Raw genomic sequence first — 17,171 nt, 5'->3', positions numbered from 1 at the left:
CTGGGCCACAGCTCCCTGCAGAGGGAGGCGAGAGTCAGTTGGAGAATCGGATGGAAGAACGGATGAATGGCAGGTGTGGGGGGTCAGACCTCAGGGTCGGGCTACTTTACCTGTGCATTGGGCCCCAAGTGGTAGGACCCTCCTGCGTTGCCTGCTTGACCCCAGGCGCCTCCCTGAGGGTTACCTCCAAAGTTGCTGTTTGGGCCGCCGAAGGACCCCTGGCCCCAGGGAGCTCCGGGACCCCCAGGAGAGCCCTGGCCCCAGGGAGCCCCAGGACCCCCGGGATAGCTCTGACCCCAAGGGTTCCCAGGACCCCCAGGGTAGCCCTGGCCCCAGGGAGCCCCAGGACCTCCAGGATTGCCCTGGCCCCAGGGAGTCCCAGGTGGGCTGGGGTTGCCCTGGCTGTGGATTCCATTGAGGCTTCCTTGCAGGTTATGTCCCCCAGAAGTTCCCTGCAAGGATGAATGACTGTCCTTAGTATGTGCAGGGCGGGACAGGCAGAGCCGCAAAGGAAGGGGGGGTCAGATGAGGGCACAGGAAGAGGCAGGGAGAGCCTGGCTAGGTGTCAGGAGGGATGCAGAGCAGAGACGCAAAAGGCCCCCAGACGCCCTAGAAAGAGACCCAAGCATCTTTGCAACCCACTCTCCGCCCCCCACTCGCACCCTCAAGTCCTACTCACCCAAACGCCGTTGCCACCAGGCAGGCCCTGCCAGGCATTGTGGGCAAAGCCTGCTCCCTGCCGAAGAAGCTCCTCAGCCTTTCTGCCAGCCTCACTCCCCAGGGCATGCACTGCTTCCTCAACACCCCGGTTGATCACCTCGCCAAGGGCAGGGTCCACGGCCCCCCTCACTTCAGCCCCTTCGCCGGCAGCCTCCCCCAAGGCAGCCCCAGCACCCTGCCCGCCACTGGGCAGAGGGCCGGCCCCCCCACTGCGCAGGCACAGGGCCAGCAGGAGGCAGGCCAGGGAGCCCTGAAACTTCATCTCGGGGCTCGGTCCCTTTCTCTCTCCCCACTTGACCCGGCGTCTCTGTCCTTTCTCTGCCTCTATGTGATGCCCTCTGCTTTCTCTCTCCCGACTTCTCCCTCCCTCGAGCCCTGCCGCCTTCTTGCTCCTTTCCCAGACACCCTGGCCTGCCCAGAGCTGTCCTGCTGCCACTACTCCTTATACTGTCGCTTGGGAGAAGGTGACAGGGCTGGGCCACCGGAGTCCCTCCCTGCAGAGTGACTCAAGCCAGCCACCCCTCCGATAGGGTAATGAGCTGTAATTGAGAGTTTAGGAGGCTGTGACGAAACAGAGAGGGAACCCGCGTGCACGGCATCGGGGCGGGAGGGCGAAATGGATGCAAAAGTGTCGCCATTTCCCAACCACAGGAATTTGGGGCGCAGGGTGGAGGTGGGGGCATCTGAGGAGATAAGCCCTTGGTGTCTCCTGGGAACGGCGAGGTGCAGGGACTTTGAGAGAAGATTCACAGACCAGACTCCAGCCAGGGATGCCTCCTCCCCTGGACAGGCAACCCCAGCAGGGAAGAGAGGGGGGAGCCTCCCCAGCCAGCCTGGTGGGGGTGGAAGAACAAGGGAGCCCCCAGATGGTGATGCTGGTGTCCATTCTGGATCTTTCCATCTCAGTGTCATGCCCTAGGGCATGACACCATCTCAGGGCATCATGGCCTTTGTCCTTGACATCCTCTGTTCCCTGTCCCCCCCCCCCCATCGCCTCAAAGGGGGCAGCCTTTGAAATACACCTTCCGGCTCACACAGAGCCTGGGACTCCTCAGGTCCCTACAGACCTCAGGCATCGGGGAGGAAGTAGCAGCCTCCCTGGGCAGCTCTTGGCTGAGAAAACTGGGTGGGGTACGGGGCAAGGGAGCTGGGCGGGCCCGCACCCCCAGGGAAAGAGTGGGAGGGCGAGAGGCAGGGAGGGAGCGCTGACCCAGGTACCCATCCTGTTCACCCGGCAGAGCAGCGCACCGGCTCACCCCACCCAGTACCCCCCCACCCCGCTCCCCAGGGGCCCCACAGCTCCACAGGCTGGGCCAGGGCAGGGGTTCAGCACCAGGGCAGGTGCCCTGGGCCATCCCTTGGGGGAGACACTTCTCCCGCTCTCCATGCAGAGTTCCCTATTCTCCCCAAATCTCGGCTTTGCCCTGCCAGGGGATTGTGTCTGGCTCCCTGAGTCCCGGGTCCTCCCACTTGGCACCTGGCTGTATCACTGGGACTCATCACCCAGTTAGGAGGGGCCAGTTTCCGTCTGCCTTTCCCAATGTCTCTCAGTTAGTCTCTCTCCACCTCCCCACACCCGCACCCCGGCTTGTAACATCCAATGCCTTTACCGCGTAAACACAGCCCCGGCCTGTCTTCCTCAGCTCCTCCCTCCCTGTTATTCCGTCTCTGACTCTTTTAATGACAACCGTAATCATGGCATAATAATGGCAGTCATGAGAGAAGAGCCGCTCCAGAGCAGCCAGTGCTTTCCATGTGTCCAGTTGCGCTGGACCAAGCACCAGAGAGGCCTCAGGCCACTTGGGAGAGAGACTTGATTGTTCCTCCACTCTGAGACTGGGAACTCAAGGCTCAGAGAGAGGACATGACAAGAAAGTGGAGCACCAAGTCCAGGCATGCCTCACTCCTGAGCCCTGGCCTGAACGCTGTCATCTGGGTGTCCCACGCCTTCCCCTGCTCTCAAAGCATCCATTGTCAGTGGACAGAAGTGATTTGGGTTGGGGTTAGAGAGACTGTACAGAGGGTAGGGCGCTTGCCTTGCTCACGGCTGACCCAGCTTCAATCCTCAGAATCCCATATGGTCCCCTGAGCCCCATTAGGAGTGATCCCTGAGTGCAGAGCCAGCAATAAGCCCTGGGCACCTCCCAGGTGTGACCCCAGAACAAAAACAGACAAAACAGATTCGTCTGGACTTTGTCCTGAAACCACATGAAGGCAAGCGGGAGTCCACTCTATGGGATTGGTGATACCTGAGCCCACTGACCCCACATGCACAGGCAGGACCTGTACAGGGCAACAGATGATCTAGTTAACTCAAGGCATCTCCCTCCCAGCCCCCCAAGGCACCACCTTCACCACGGCGGGCATCTGCCCTCTCCCTTCTCTCTTTGCTAAGCGTTTTCTTTAAGCCAATTCCCTTTCTCGAGTATAGTTCCAGAGAATGATATGTATCACTGCTCAAAGTGGAAAGTCTCCATCACTTTCTCGTACAGGTGAGGTACCAAAACAAAGCACAGAAGCTAGCCAGGCTCTCGCATCTTTCCTGCTGCACTTCCTGTCCTCTCTGTTAAGAAGGGGCAGCAGTCTACGGCCATACCACCCTGAACGCCCCCGATCTCGTCTGTTAAGAAGGGGCAGCAGCATGAGGGATGCTCAGGGCACACTGGACTGCATCTTCCTCCTCTTCCCATCATCATAAGGTTTCAAGGAAAAGCCAGAAGAGAGCTCGTTTCTCCCTCTGTGACTCAGTGGTGCAAAACCATATTCTCAAACCACCCAGATTCCTTCACCTTTTGCCTTTCAGGGAAACTTCTCTCTGACATCTCTGGGCCATGGTCACCTGAAATCCATCTTGGAACGTAAAGAAATACCTGTTGTGAACCAAATAGAAGGCAGGCTACTTTGCCAGGCCTGATCTCATTTAATCCTAGCTGTGCCCTCGGGGAGGTACATGTTTCCATTTGACAAAGAAGGTCCCAAGACCAGAGTGATTAACCATTATACATACACATCATCCCATGTGAAATGGTCAGGAGAAACAGCTGTGAGCCTCGGGCCCAGGTCTGTGTGACCCCAAAGAGCTTTTTATCCTGCCCTGCCTTGCTGACTTTGTTCTGGTCCATAATGTCACACACAAATCTAACAATTTATGTGGTACTTGTACTATGACTGTTTTGCTCATTTGGATGACCAAAATCTATGTCTCACTTAATATTTTTAATTAATTAATTTTTAAGGGGTCACACCCTGCAATGCTCAGGGGTTACTCTTGGCTCTACACTCAGGAATTACTCTGACTGTGCTTGGGGGACTATGTAAAATGCCGGGGATTGAACCCAGGTTGACTGCATGCAAGGCAAATGTCCTACCTGCTGTACTATCGCTTTGGCCCTAATTTAATTCTTTTTTTTGGGGGGGGGGGGGGTTGGAGCCTCCTCATCCAGTGGTGCTCGGGGATTACTCATAGTTCTGTGTTCAGAATCACTCCTGGAAGGCTCACCAGGGAACCATGTGGGATATCAGGGATCAAACCCAGATCAGCTGCATGCAATACCCTACCTGCTGTCCTACCACTCCAGCCCCCCAATTTTTTTTTGCTTTTTGGGTCACACCCGGTGATGCTCAGGGTTACTCCTGGCTCTGTACTCAGGAATTACCCCTGGCAGTGCTCAGGGGACCATATGGGATGCTGGGAATCGAACCTTGGTCGGCCACATGCAAGGTAAATGCCCTGCTATTGTTCCAGTGCCCCCTCCAGCCCCCAAATTTAATTCTTAAAATAAATTGAAATCTCATCCACAGTTTCTGGGTTATAGTCCCTGAAATCCTTGAGACATTCCTAAACATTGAAAGCAGAAGGGCTGTAGGTCCATTGGTGAAGCACATGATTTGCAAACATGACATCCTGGGCACAATCCCCCAACAGTCCCCCAAGTAGACAGGAAGAAGTATGAGAATGAGGTGAGCATGAAAGGAAAGGGACTGGGGAACCAACCAAATGATTAGAGAATTGGAAGTTCACCTCTAAAACTTCCCGCAGGAAGAGGAAAACAAGGAGCCGAAGTCTGAGTTCAGTATTTGATCAACTGCATCCCAGAAATGAAGCCTCCATAAAAAATAAAAAAAAAAAAAAACAGAGGGGGAAGGTCCAGAGAGCTTCCCGGTTGGAGAACCAGATGCTTCCACATGCCAACATGCTGGCATAATCCCCAGGAACTAGAAGTTCCTTGGTTAGGATCCTCCCTCTCATGCCTTCACCTGGCTATGATGCACCACCACAGTCCCCTTTGTCATAACCAGTGATCTGATGAGGCTACGGGCTTCCTGAAACTGCATAGTGAGATACTCTGGCAAATGGCTCTGACATGATCCTGGGGTCGTGGGAACCTCCGCTCTGTAAGCCAGGTCAGAAGATCAGACTGCACATCTGAGGTGGAAAGACTGAGAACTGAGAGGACAAGCACTTTGCCTGTGGGTTCTGATGCTCGCTCTGGGCAGAGAGTGACAGAATTGAACAAAGTTCGTTGAGTTTCCACTAGTTCCCAAGACTTGCTTGTTGATGTCTGGGAGCCCCCACACATCTATGTTGGGGTGAGGACCAGGCCCCCTCTTGGATACAGCATCTTCTCTGGTTTTAACTTTCCTCTCTTCCACCACTTCTTTCATTCAACAAATATTTACTGACTCCCTGTTCGGTGCCACGCCTGTCCTAGGCACTGGGCCACTGCATGGAGCTAGATCAAAATCACTCTTCATGGAGAGGTCACACTTGGCGCAGGGAATCTGGACAGAAAGCACATCGGTTGATGGTGGGCAGTGTGAAGACATAGACAGTGGAACTGGAGAAGAGAGAAGATGGGATGGTCTAAACGGGTGACTGGGAAAGGGTTCCATGAGTCATGCCCCATGTACAGAGCCCTAGAGTTTGTGGGTGAGAAAGCCAAGAGTATATGGAAGGACTGGGGACTCAAAGCAGACAACAGCAGAGCCAAGACCCCAAGGTGGGAGCCCCCCATTATTCTGAAGACTCGGAGGGTCAGCAGATGGGAGAGAAAGGAGCTAAAGTCAGACAGGGGGTCAGGTGGGACTGAGGGGTCTTGGACCAACTCTGTCTGGGCCGAGGGTTTGCACTGAAGAAGGACAGGGTCAGGCTCTGATGTTAGCAGGATGGTTCTGGGGAACCACCCGGGGTCTGGGCAGGGAAAATACAGAGGCCAAGGAGGAGACTCCAAGTACAGAGAGGAGGTGACTGGTTGGCAGCTCTGCTCTCAGCGTGGGGTTTGAGGCCTCACAGGGCGCTGTGTACACATGGACCCGGGCTGTTTTCCTGGGCTCTAGCAGCAGTGAGCATGAGGATTGCCAGAGGCAAAGACCAGAGAACAGCACGTGGCACACAGGAGCATATAGGGGCCTAGAGGTGCTCAGAGTCTTGGAGGTGGAACAATTGCATTGTTACAGGTTGTTTAGTTCACACACACACACACACACACATACACACACATACACACATACACATACCTCCTGCAAGTACCAAACTTGTTTTTCTCATTAAAAATATTGTTTGAGAAGCCAGAAGCAATAGAACAGCACATGAATCGTTTGCTTTGCATGCAACCAACCCAGGTTCTATCCCCAGCACTCCACAGGGTCCCCTGAGCCCCACCAGGAATGATCCCTGAATGCAGAGCCAGGAATAAGTACTAAGTACTGCTGGGTTTGATGCAAAAAGAAAAAAAATAAATTTAAATTTAATACATATATATAGGGGTCCAGAGAGATAGTACAGCAGGTAAGGCACTTGCTTTACATGGGCCAACCCAGGTTTGATCCCTGGCACCCCATATGGCTTTGCACATGGCCGACCTGACTTTGATCCTCAGCATCTCATATGGTCCCTCAATCACTGCCAGGATTGAACATAGAGCCAGGAGTAATCCCTGAGCAGCACCTAGTGTGGCCCAAAAACAAACAAACAAACAAAAAATAGTTTGGAGCAGCGATGTAGTTTAGCAAGTCTTATGCTCACCTTATGGCCAGCCCAGCTTTCATCCCCAACACTGTATATATCCTTTTGAACCCTACCAGAGTGATCCCTGAGCACAGAACCAGGAGTACCTAGATGAGCCTGTGCACCACTCAGTGTGGCTCCCAAAATAAAGACAAAGGGCTGGAGAGATAGTACAGAGCGTAAGGCCAACCCAGGTTTGATCCCCTGGCCCAGGTTCAATTTTCTGCACCCCATATGGACCCTGAGTCCCACCAGCAGTGAGTGATTGCTTAAAGCCAGGTATAAGCCTTGATCACTGCTGGGTAGGGCCCCAAAAGCAAAATATAGCAAAACAGAAAAAATAGTTTATTAAGATCTAAATCACACATCTTCTAGTCACTGTCTGAAGGAGAATGACTCCGTGGTTTTCAGCAGAGTTTGCCGTCACCGCCCCGCTCTCATTTTCATCATTTTCCCCAGAGGCGCTCACTCCTGCTCCCTCCGCTCCTAATCCCTGGCAATTAGTTGTTCTCTGTCCCTTTACGCTTTCATGCACTTCGAGACGAGACGTGGAATCAGACACCTGTGGCCCTGCATGAGCCTTCCTCCCCTGAGCGGCCAGTCCTCCCCGTTCCCTACACCCTGTGACCACTGAGTTCACTCCTATTTGTGGTGGAATGACGTCCCCTTCCCTTGAATAAACCCCACTATGCTGATCCTCCTAACGAAAAGAGCTCAGAGTTTCTTTCAGTTCTCGGTTCTTGTGAACAATTCTGCCGTGAACATTTGTGTGTAGGTGTTATCTAGACAGTTTTTTGTTGTTTTGTGTTGTTTGGGGGCCACACCCAGTGGTGCTCAGGGCTTACTCCTGGCACTGCATTCAGGTGTCATTTCTGGTAGACTCAGGGTCCTAGGGATCAAACCCGGGTCTACAAACCTGGGTCTACTGTGTGCAAGGCAAGTACTCTACCTATTGTACTATCTCTCTGGACTTATTGTATAGGTATAGGTTTTAAGTTTCATTGTATATACAGCTGAGAAATGGAATTGACTCTATACTGAATGTTCTGAAGCATTAAAGACCACTGTAAATGATCGCTTGAATTTAGCAACTCAGGCATCAGACTGAGAAAAGTCAGACATTCTTGCTAGGTTGGTGGTGCAGTACCAGGGCTAAAGCCACATGGGTGAGGCATGGACTCTACCACTTAGCTTTAAAAATAAAGATTGATTGCGGGCAGACAGAGAGAAAGTTAGCTGGATAAGGTGCTAGCCTTACAAGCATCCACCCCAAGCTTCATCCCCGGCACCATATATGATTCTCTGGGCTGGAGCGATAGCACAGCGGTAGGGCATTTGCCTTGCACACAGCCAACATGGCCGACCCGAGTTCGATTCCTCCGCCCCTCTCGGAGAGCCCGGCAAGCTACCGAGAGTATCTCGCCCGCAGGGCAGAGCCTGGCAAAACTCCCCGTGACGTATTCGATATGCCGAACACAGTAACAACAAAGTCTCCAATGGAGACGTTACTGGGCCCGCTCAAGCAAATCGATGATCAATGGGAGGGCCACCAGGAGAGATCCCTGAGTAATGTCAGGGTGTGGTCCCCAAACAACAAATATGTCCCTTACTAACAATAAATGCATATTAGTATTTTTTCACATGGGTCACCCCTAGCAGTGCTCACAGGGCCAAGTTTCATGGTGTGGGTCTGATGACTCAGTTCTCTTACCCAGTGGAACTTGGGGGTGCTGTGCTCTGAGGGTGCTGTGCTCCTGACTCTACCTGGTGGAAAGAGGCATGCAAGAACAAACTCAGGGCACCACACATTCTAGGCATGTGATCCATCACTTGAGCTATCCCCCAACCTAAAGGAGTTATTTGGAAGTTACCTCTCCTGTCCTTTCCCTTCCTTTTCCTCCTTCCCCTCCTCCCCCTCCTCCTCCATCCCCCACAGTAGCAGAGACAGGCTCTAGCACAGAGCCTGGCAGTCACCACACTGAGCTGGGTGGCCGCGGGCATCTCTCTGGTCTCTGGGTCTCGCTCTGCTCACCTAGGAGAGGAATAATCATGGTACCCACCCCAAGGGGGTGGTTCTGAGAATGAAATGAATCACATCCTTATGTGCAGAGCACAGACTTAGTAAGCACCCAATAAATGACAGCCGTGAGGGTCCCGCCCAAACTCCACTCCCTGTTCTTGCACATCGGCACCAGTTAACCCCAGATCACCTCCCCCCAAGCTCCCCAACCCAGTTCTGTGTAAGACCCAGGGGCCCAGTTCTAGCTCACACCAGTTCCGTGGCCTCTCCCGCTTCTCTAAAGCCTGAAGTCACCCCCTTCCTCAGTGCCAGATGTGTGCACAAACTGAGCTTTGTCCTATAGTCCTTGACCTCTAAGTCTTGGGAGAATGTTGATACGTGACATACAAATATACTAAAACTCCCAGTTGTCATCAGATCTACAAAGAGAAAGGCCAGCATATCGTGAGGGAGGACAGAGGTGGCCAGGTCTCCTGGACCTGGTAGGAGAAGTCCACATGGGGGACAGGAAGGCTGGAGACTGGGAGACAGGGACTTCACACTAGGCCTGCAGGCAGGTCCTTACCTACCCTCAAGGCTAAGTTCTTCTTTCCCAGAAGCCTCCCAGGATGGAGGCCCCTGGCATCAAGATCCCTGAGGAAGCCCAGCAAGAAAACGTGTTAACAAACAATGTCATTGAAAGTTGGACTAGAGGGAAGAATCTAGATACTTTCTTGTCAGAAGGGACCCCCTCTAGCCCCCAGGAAAGCAGGTCTCACACAGAATAAACCAGTCCATGTTTGGGGGAGTGAATGGTTCTGTTTATTAGAATGCGATTTACTTGGTGATGCAGTAGAAATCTGTTAAGACGGATGAAGGTGTGATAAGGCAAGTGGGGTAAAAGGTGAATGTAACGTTGGCATGGAGGGTGCGTGGTTCTCACCCCAAATTCCTTCATCTCTGGTGTGCTTGAAATCTTCTCGAGATATTGCAACAGGAGGGAAGGAATGTATGTGACGGGGATGACAGTATCCTACAATCAGGCAGAGACTCCAGGGGCAGAAGCACCAGCTTCCTGACACACCGGTAGGCCCGTCCCTGTCCTCCCTGGCATGGCGTTGGTTTTTCAGGAGCCTTGCTTTGGATTTATTTTACAGTCTCTTTCTATCCCTTGTCTCTCCATCATGCCCATGAATTCCTAAATGGCAGGAACACCTCCTCTTATTTGCAGTCACACCATTGGGAGCTGGGGTTTGGAAGCCGGAAGCCATGTTTGTCATATTCTGGCAGAAAATCGTGAGGAAGCAATTTCCCCTACCTGGAGAAGTCAGCCACCTCCAGGCACACAGTTCTGGCCCGAAGACAAGAGTTCCCAGCGCCCTCAGCCGTGCTTGGCATGTGCTAGGGACATGAGAGGCCACCATGAAAGGCCGAGTCCTGTCAGGACTCAGGCCTGCTGCTGTCCCGTGGGTTACATTCCCCAGCCCCGCTGAGCCTGTTTCCTCATACAGGCCATGGCTGTCCTAAGGGGACTTCTGCCTTGGCTCGAGGGAGGCCCCTGGTCCTGGGAAGCGTTTCCCACCATACGTGGAACCTACGAAGTATTCGCTAAGCATCAGCTGCTCTCATGGCTCCTCTGGGCTTCAAGTCATTCACAGACCTCAGCACTGAGCATGAACACTGGGCCTCTGTGTGACCTTTGTGTCATTGTACAGAGACTGTCCCTGCTGTCACCAGGGCACCTTCCCTCCTGCATCTCTCTTGTTCCCTAAACACGGATCCTGTGTGGTGCAGAGGCTGTTTCTCTCTTGACTGACTGACTGACTCTCAGAACTCACGTTTCTTCACATGCGGGAGCCTCCTCTGCCTCTTGGCCTAACTCACCTAACCGGGTGGTTGGGCGGACTGCGTGACGACATGTCAGGCGCCCCACAGGAGCCCAGACACAATCGTTGCTCAACACTACAAGCTGCCATTGTTGCTCCTTGGGGGCCACACCCACGGCTGGAGATGCTACCCATTGGGCTCCACCGTCTGCTTCTTTCCTTCCTTTCTTCTGACCCCATAACGGGCCTGAAGGGGCTTTCCTGTGTGCCTGCTCCTCCTGGTGCTGAGAACGGTCTTCACTGCCGATTGCCGCTTTTCTCATCCCACCCCACTTCCTCCTCTTCAGCCCCACAGCTCAGCCCCAGACACCCCAGATCCTTTTCGAGAGAAGACCAGCGCCCCCCGCCCACCCCACACCCACCCCTCCTGAGGGAGCAGAGTGGACCATGACGAGAGAGTCCAGTGGTCACGTTTATTCACAAATCTCACTACAGCTCCCTTCAGGATTCCCAGGATTTGGCCCCCACCCCCACCCCCACCCCCATCCCAGTCAGTTGTGGTTATTTCAGCTGAGAGAACCAAGTCCGTCTGTCCAGCAAGGCCGGCGCTCAGTTTAGGGAATGATGTTGGCGACGCTCTGGAAGAGAGAGGGAGAGAGAGAGTGTGTGTGACACAGGGTTGACTGACGGGAGAAGGCGGAATCACAGCCCCCACACCCCCTGGACACAGGAGAGGGAGACAGACCACTTGGGCCCAAGAAATACTTGGTTCCATGGGACTATCATAATTTTTTTTTAATTTAGGGGTGCTTTCCAAATAGGAATCCACTCCCCATCTCAACTTGACTGGGGCAGATGGCCCAATGATTAAACCCAAAAATGAGTATTGATGCCTAGGGGCCATGTGGTTTCAGGGAATCAAATTGGGGTGTTTGCTTCTGCAAGACAGGCAGGCCTGATTCCTGTGGAATCTTCCTGGCACCCTCTCTTAAGGAAAGTGATATCTAATCTCAGGAGAATGTGGAGGTGCCTGGGGGCCTCTGCAGAAACCAAGAAGCCTTGTGTGTTTTGCCTCTGAGAATTCCCTGCCCCTGGAGATCCAAGAAGGAAAGGGAGTGAGTCTCTGGGGGCCAGGAACAGACCACAGGCCTCCGCCTCCTCCTCTGCCATGGGAAACTGAGGTGCCTGACACAGAGAGCTAGGACCCAGGGTGAGCAGATGCAGAGACCCCAGGAGTTTATTCAAGGGGCAGTGGGGGCCAACTAGGAAGAGGTCAGTCTGACAGGCACCCCCCACCAGACAGTTGGGGTTCCCCAGTGGGTGGAGACAGGAGAGAGTGGAAGGGCAAGGCCAGGAGAGTCGGTGGCTGCACCCCTCTGGGCCCTCGGGGGGGGGGCTGCAGGCCTGGTGGTGTCTCCCTCCTGCAGTATCGTCCAGGAGAAGGGAACAGACCACACTGAGAAGGATGGGGGTGGGGGGGAACAAGCCAGGGGAGGGCAGGCTGGGAACGTGGATGGATGATTGCCAGTGGGGGGGCAGCGTGTATGAACAGGTCGTGGGAAAGGTGGGGACCAGGGTGGACCAGAACAGAACAGACAGGACCCAGATGCACTCACCCTCCACAGAGCTGGAAAGTTGATGAAGGGCTTGTTGACCGAAGCCTGAAATTCAACGATAGGAAATTGTTACTCCTGTCTGTCCCCTCTTCATCCTTCCTGTCCCCATGTCCACCCTGAACCCCGAGACTTACTCCAGATGTTACTGTAGTTCCAGCCCCTCCGTGCTGGCCGGTGGACCCGCCGTGATGACCGCCCTGTGGACCAAGCACATACCGTCAAGACAGACCCGTGGCCCTCAGGCCTCTACGCTAGGGTGAGAGGGCTCCCCTCTCAGTTCTGTGAGAAAGAGGGAAAAAGCCCAGAAGGAAGCTGGCCCCCTGATGAGAGCCCCTTCTCCATGCCCTGGCACTGGCTCCAGTGCCAGGCACACACAGGCCTTGATGTGTGTAAGCACCAGGATAGTGCTTGGTCTTGGCCCTGACTCCTCAACACACACTCCAGGCTCACCTCTACCTTGGGCCAGTCCCTTCCCTCAGCCCTCTCCACACAACCTCCACCGGCCTCTGGCTGCTGCCGGCCACAGACAGCGTGCAAGCCATGTTCTTCAGAGATCCTGCGGTCCTGCCCGGAGCCCCTGGCCCTCTCTGCCCACCCTCCATCGTTTCCCGTCCCCCACATCCTCAGTCTCTGCCCCCTGCCAGGCACCTGCATGGCTAAGAGCAGGGCCCCCCTGGGTCAGCCCTTGGATGGTGGCAGGGGCAGAGATCAGAGCCTTGAGGTGGGCAGGAGCCAGCCTTCTCCTCTCCCCCAGCCCCTGCTGGGCACCCGTTCTCCTGCCTCGGGGACCTGCTCCCCCTCATAAGCAGAGTCCAGACCCCCCCAACCCCTACTCCCCCACCTGCCCCCCACTCCCCTCCCAGCCCTCTCTGATGTAGCAGTGAGCGGCAGATGAGAAAGAAGACACTGGGCCTGCTCTTCGCCAGAGCTGCCGGGCCCCTGACCCTCCAGGGGCTTGGGTTCCCTTATCGGAGGATCCGGGAGGCACATCCTCACTCCGACTACCTCAGAGGCTTGTTATGAAGCTTAATCAACTCCCTGATCAGGGTTTATCTCCCCACGCGAGTCATGGCCTCGCCACCCTCTGACAGGGCGCCCAGAGCCCCTGCAGTCAGGAACACTTTCCTGTCCCCAGAAGGCTCCGTGGTCCTCCCGTTAGATGCCCCGCAACCCCCGACCAAGGGTAAGACAGGGCCCGTCCCCAAGGCTGTATGGAGAGCACCGTGGCAAGAAGGCTTCATCCGGGTCCTCTCTGAGGAGGCAGGTCAGAGGTCAGAGGTGCTCGAGCTTCGTTCGGGACGAAGGCTCTGCGGCCTCTCCAGATGTCCCCAGCGGGGGGGGACTTCTCCCTCCGCCCACCCCCCTCCCGGTACCCCACCCCTGTTCACCTACATTCAGCAGCTGGTTGGCCTCCTTGCCGGCTTGGTTGACCCCATTATGAAAATTCTGCTGCAACCTTTCCGCCTCCTTCCCGGCCTGGCCAGCAGCCTGGTGGACACCTTGGCCAAGTTTCTCCGCTTCCTTTCCAGCCTGGCCAGCAGCGTGGTTGAGCCCTTGGCCAAGTTTCTCTGCCTCCTTCCCGGCCTGGTTGACCCCATCCTGGGCCCCGTGCACCACCTTGTTTGCTTCCTTTCCGGCCTGTTCAATGGCATGGTGAACTCCCTGGCCAAGCCGCTCCCCCTCCTGCCCGGCCTGGCTTGCTCCGTGGGACCACCCCTGCACCTCCTTCCCAGCCTGCCCGGCGGCATTGTGGACCCCCTGACCCAACCTCTCTGCCTCCTTCCAGGCCTCATTGGCTCCCTGGTGGGCGCCCTGGCCAAAGTGCTCCCACTCTTTCCCGGCCTGGTTGACTCCAGGGTGGACCCCTTGGACTAATTTGTCTCCCTCCTTCCCGGCCTGCCCGGCAGCATAATGAACGTCTGAGCTGAAGGACTCCATCTCCTTCCCAGCCTGGTTCATCCCGTGGTAGACCCCCTGGATCACCCTGCCCCCCTCGTTCCCGCCCTGCTCAGCAGCGTGATGGATCCCCTGCCCTATGTGCTCGGCTTCCTTCCCCGCCTGCTCCGCCGCGTGGTGGATCCCCTGCCCTACGTGCTCAGCCTCCTTCCCGGGCTTCCCCGCGGCATGGTGGACGCCCTGGCCTATGTTCTCTGCCCCCTTCCCGATCTGGCCAGCAGAGTGGTGGATCCCCTGACCTAACTTACCGGCGTCCTCCCCGGATTGGCCAACGGCATGGTGGACCCCCTGACCTATGTTCTCTGCCCCCTTCCCGATCTGGCCAGCAGCATGATGGGCGCCCTGACCGGCCTGCCAGCTGGCAGGGTGGATGGAACCTCCCTGGCCAAACCTCCCTGCCTCGTTCCCAGCCTGCCCCAAAGCATGGTGGGCGCCCTGACCTAACCTCCCTGCCTCATTCCCAGCCTGCCCCAAAGCATGGTGGGCGCCCTGACCTAACCTCCCTGCCTCATTCCCAGCCTGCCCCAAAACATGGTGGGCGCCCTGACCTAACCTCCCTGCCTCGTTCCCAGCCTGCCCCAACGCATGGTGGGCGCCCTGACCTAACCTCCCTGCCTCGTTCCCAGCCTGCCCCAAAGCATGGTGGGCACCCTGACCTAACTTATCTGCCTGGTTCCCGGCCTGCCCAAAAGCATGGTGGATCCCCTGACCTAACTTATCTGCATGGTTCCCAGGCTGCCCAAAAACATGGTGGGCGCCCTGACCTAACCTCCCTGCCTCATTCCCAGCCTGTCCCAAAGCATGGTGGGCGCCCTGACCTAACCTCCCTGCCTCATTCCCAGCCTGTCCCAAAGCATGGTGGGCGCCCTGACCTAACCTCCCTGCCTCATTCCCAGCCTGTCCCAAAGCATGGTGGGCCCCCTGACCTAACCTCCCTGCCTCATTCCCAGCCTGTCCCAAAGCATGGTGGGCCCCCTGACCTAACCTCCCTGCCTCATTCCCAGCCTGCCCAAAAGCATGGTGGGCGCCCTGACCTAACCTCCCTGCCTCATTCCCAACCTGCCCAAAAGCATGGTGGGCGCCCTGACCTAACTTATCTGCCTGGTTCCCAGCCTGCCCAAAAGCATGGTGGACCCCCTGGCCAAACCTCCCTGCCTCATTTCCCACCTGGTTGACCCCATGGTTGACTCCCTGAATCACTCTGTCTGTCTCCTTCCCAACCTGTCCAGCGGCGTTGTTGACCCCATGGGCAAACTTCTCTGCTTCCTTTCCTGCTTGTCCGGCACCATTGTTGATCCCATGAGCTACCTTGTCCAAGCCGTGGTTGAGCCCCTGGACTCCCTTGTCCAGCTCCTTGCCAGTCTGGCTCCCCATGTTGCCAAGTCCATTAAAAACTTTCTCCACTTCTCTTCCAGCTTGAGTGATTCCATTATTGAGGCCTTCCAGGGCTTTGCCCACTTCTCTCTCTGCACTGCTTAGCCCTCGGTTGATCCCTTCAATGACCTTCTCCAGGGGGTCATCTTTGGCCGCCCATCCAGGCAGGGCGACCAGGAGCAATAGGAGGGAGCAAGAGCTGACCCAACTGTTGAGATGCATGTCGTTGGGAAGGTAGGAAAGCTGCAGAGAGCAGCCGGGGAGGCCAGGCTGCTATTTATCCCCTACCTGCTCCCCTCTCTCCACCCCGCATGACTCAATTACCCCTGTGAGGCACTGACTGGGTCTCCAGTCAGGGAGGCGTTTCCCAGGGAGATTTGGGGTTGAGCAACGGAGAGGAGGAGGAAGAGCGGGTGAGTCATAGCCGGAGAAGGCTCACATGGCATCGGGCTCCATCTCAGCTCCGGACCTCCACCCCAGGACCCAGATTCTGCCCTGCCAACCACCTCCTCACTCATTCCTCACTCACTCCCCCACCGTGCTCATGCCTCTCTCCCAGCCCAACTCCAATCACCAATCCCTGGGCCCCTGCCTCTGCAGCGCTTCCCTCTCAGGAGCTCTAAGGAGCCAGCTTCCACAGCAAAGAGAGTCTAGAAAGATGGAAGGCGCCCCCAGTAGGGACTGAGGACGGCGTCTGACCAGCTTCTTACGGGTCTTGGCCCTATTCACACTTGAACATAGTCACATGCAGCCATAAACCTTCCAGTATCACACAAGGCCCAGCCACCTGGACCTTCTTCCGAGGCCTTCATCCCATTCACTCTTTCCTTGCTGGTTCCTCTGCAAGGGACCATGTCCTCGCCATGGTAGCTCATTCTGTTCTTGGTTCAATGTTACTCTCTCAAAACACTCAAAACTTGGGATCCGAGAGATAATACGACAGGTAGGATGAGCGTCTTGCCTGTCTCCAACCCAGGTTCAATCCCTGGCACTCCATAAATGAGTTTGAGCCCATCAAGGACTGTGATCCCTGAGCACAGTGCTAGGAGTAAATCCTGCACTACCGGGTGCGGCCAATAAATAAATAAATAAATAAGCTCCCTCCCCACACACACATACACACACAAAGAAAAAACTCAAAATTTGGGGGCAGAGAGATAGTACAGTGGGTAGGACGCTTGCCTTGCATGCAGCTGATGTGGGTTCAGTTCCCAGCATCCCATATGGTTTCCTGAGTCGAGCCCGCCCCCCCCACCCCCAAAAAGTGATCCCTAAGCTCAGAGACAGGAGCAAGCCCTGAGCACTGCTGGGTGTGACAGAAAAAATAAAATAAAAAAATAATCAAACCTCAAAACCTGCCCTGGCCGCCCCCGGTTATACTCTGTAGCATCATCATCCTTTTGTTTTTCTAACTCTTCCCATGACCCCAAACAACGATCCCAAATTTTGTTGTTGCTGCTGTTTTCTCATCTATCCAATCTCCCAGATTGAAGCTTTCAGAGAACAGGGCCTTGAGCAGTGCTGGCCCCTGCCAGGGCCCCCAGCTCCTTGAACTTTAGGTGAGGGAGGACAGTAAACCCTGAGAGGTTGCTCAGATGAATGAGAAGAAATCCAGGGCATAGAGTCCGGGCCTTGAGCCGTCGAGGGTGAGGAAGTAGGGCCTGTCCCATCTC

The 17,171-nt window shown here is 55.4% G+C and overlaps 1 protein-coding gene across 4 annotated transcripts; it reads right to left on the bottom strand.

Annotated features, from left to right (window-relative positions):
- Positions 1-11,098: 11,098 nt before the first annotated feature.
- SBSN (suprabasin) lies at positions 11,099-15,721 on the bottom strand. 4 transcript variants are annotated; one of them, XM_056136486.1, is made up of 7 exons: positions 15,292-15,721; positions 14,511-15,075; positions 14,011-14,363; positions 13,561-13,860; positions 12,303-12,365; positions 12,169-12,213; positions 11,099-11,190 (listed from the first exon to the last, which is right to left on the bottom strand). In XM_056136486.1, the coding sequence occupies exons 1-7, from the start codon at positions 15,718-15,720 to the stop codon at positions 11,167-11,169; spliced, it is 1,779 nt and encodes a 592-aa protein (XP_055992461.1). In that variant the 5' UTR covers position 15,721; the 3' UTR covers positions 11,099-11,166. The 4 variants fall into 4 exon arrangements, with proteins under 4 accessions (XP_055992461.1, XP_055992462.1, XP_055992463.1 ...); XM_056136487.1 differs by lacking the exons at positions 14,011-14,363; positions 14,511-15,075 and having other exon boundaries at positions 13,561-13,806; XM_056136488.1 differs by lacking the exons at positions 13,561-13,860; positions 14,011-14,363; positions 14,511-15,075 and having other exon boundaries at positions 15,346-15,721.
- Positions 15,722-17,171: the final 1,450 nt, after the last annotated feature.

Source organism: Sorex fumeus, unplaced genomic scaffold, assembly GCF_029834395.1.
Source record: "Sorex fumeus unplaced genomic scaffold, SorFum_2.1 ptg000122l, whole genome shotgun sequence".
Lineage (NCBI taxonomy): Eukaryota > Metazoa > Chordata > Mammalia > Eulipotyphla > Soricidae > Sorex > Sorex fumeus.
Note: the sequence above shows the minus strand (reverse complement) of the source record. Positions and strands in the feature narration are given on the sequence as shown.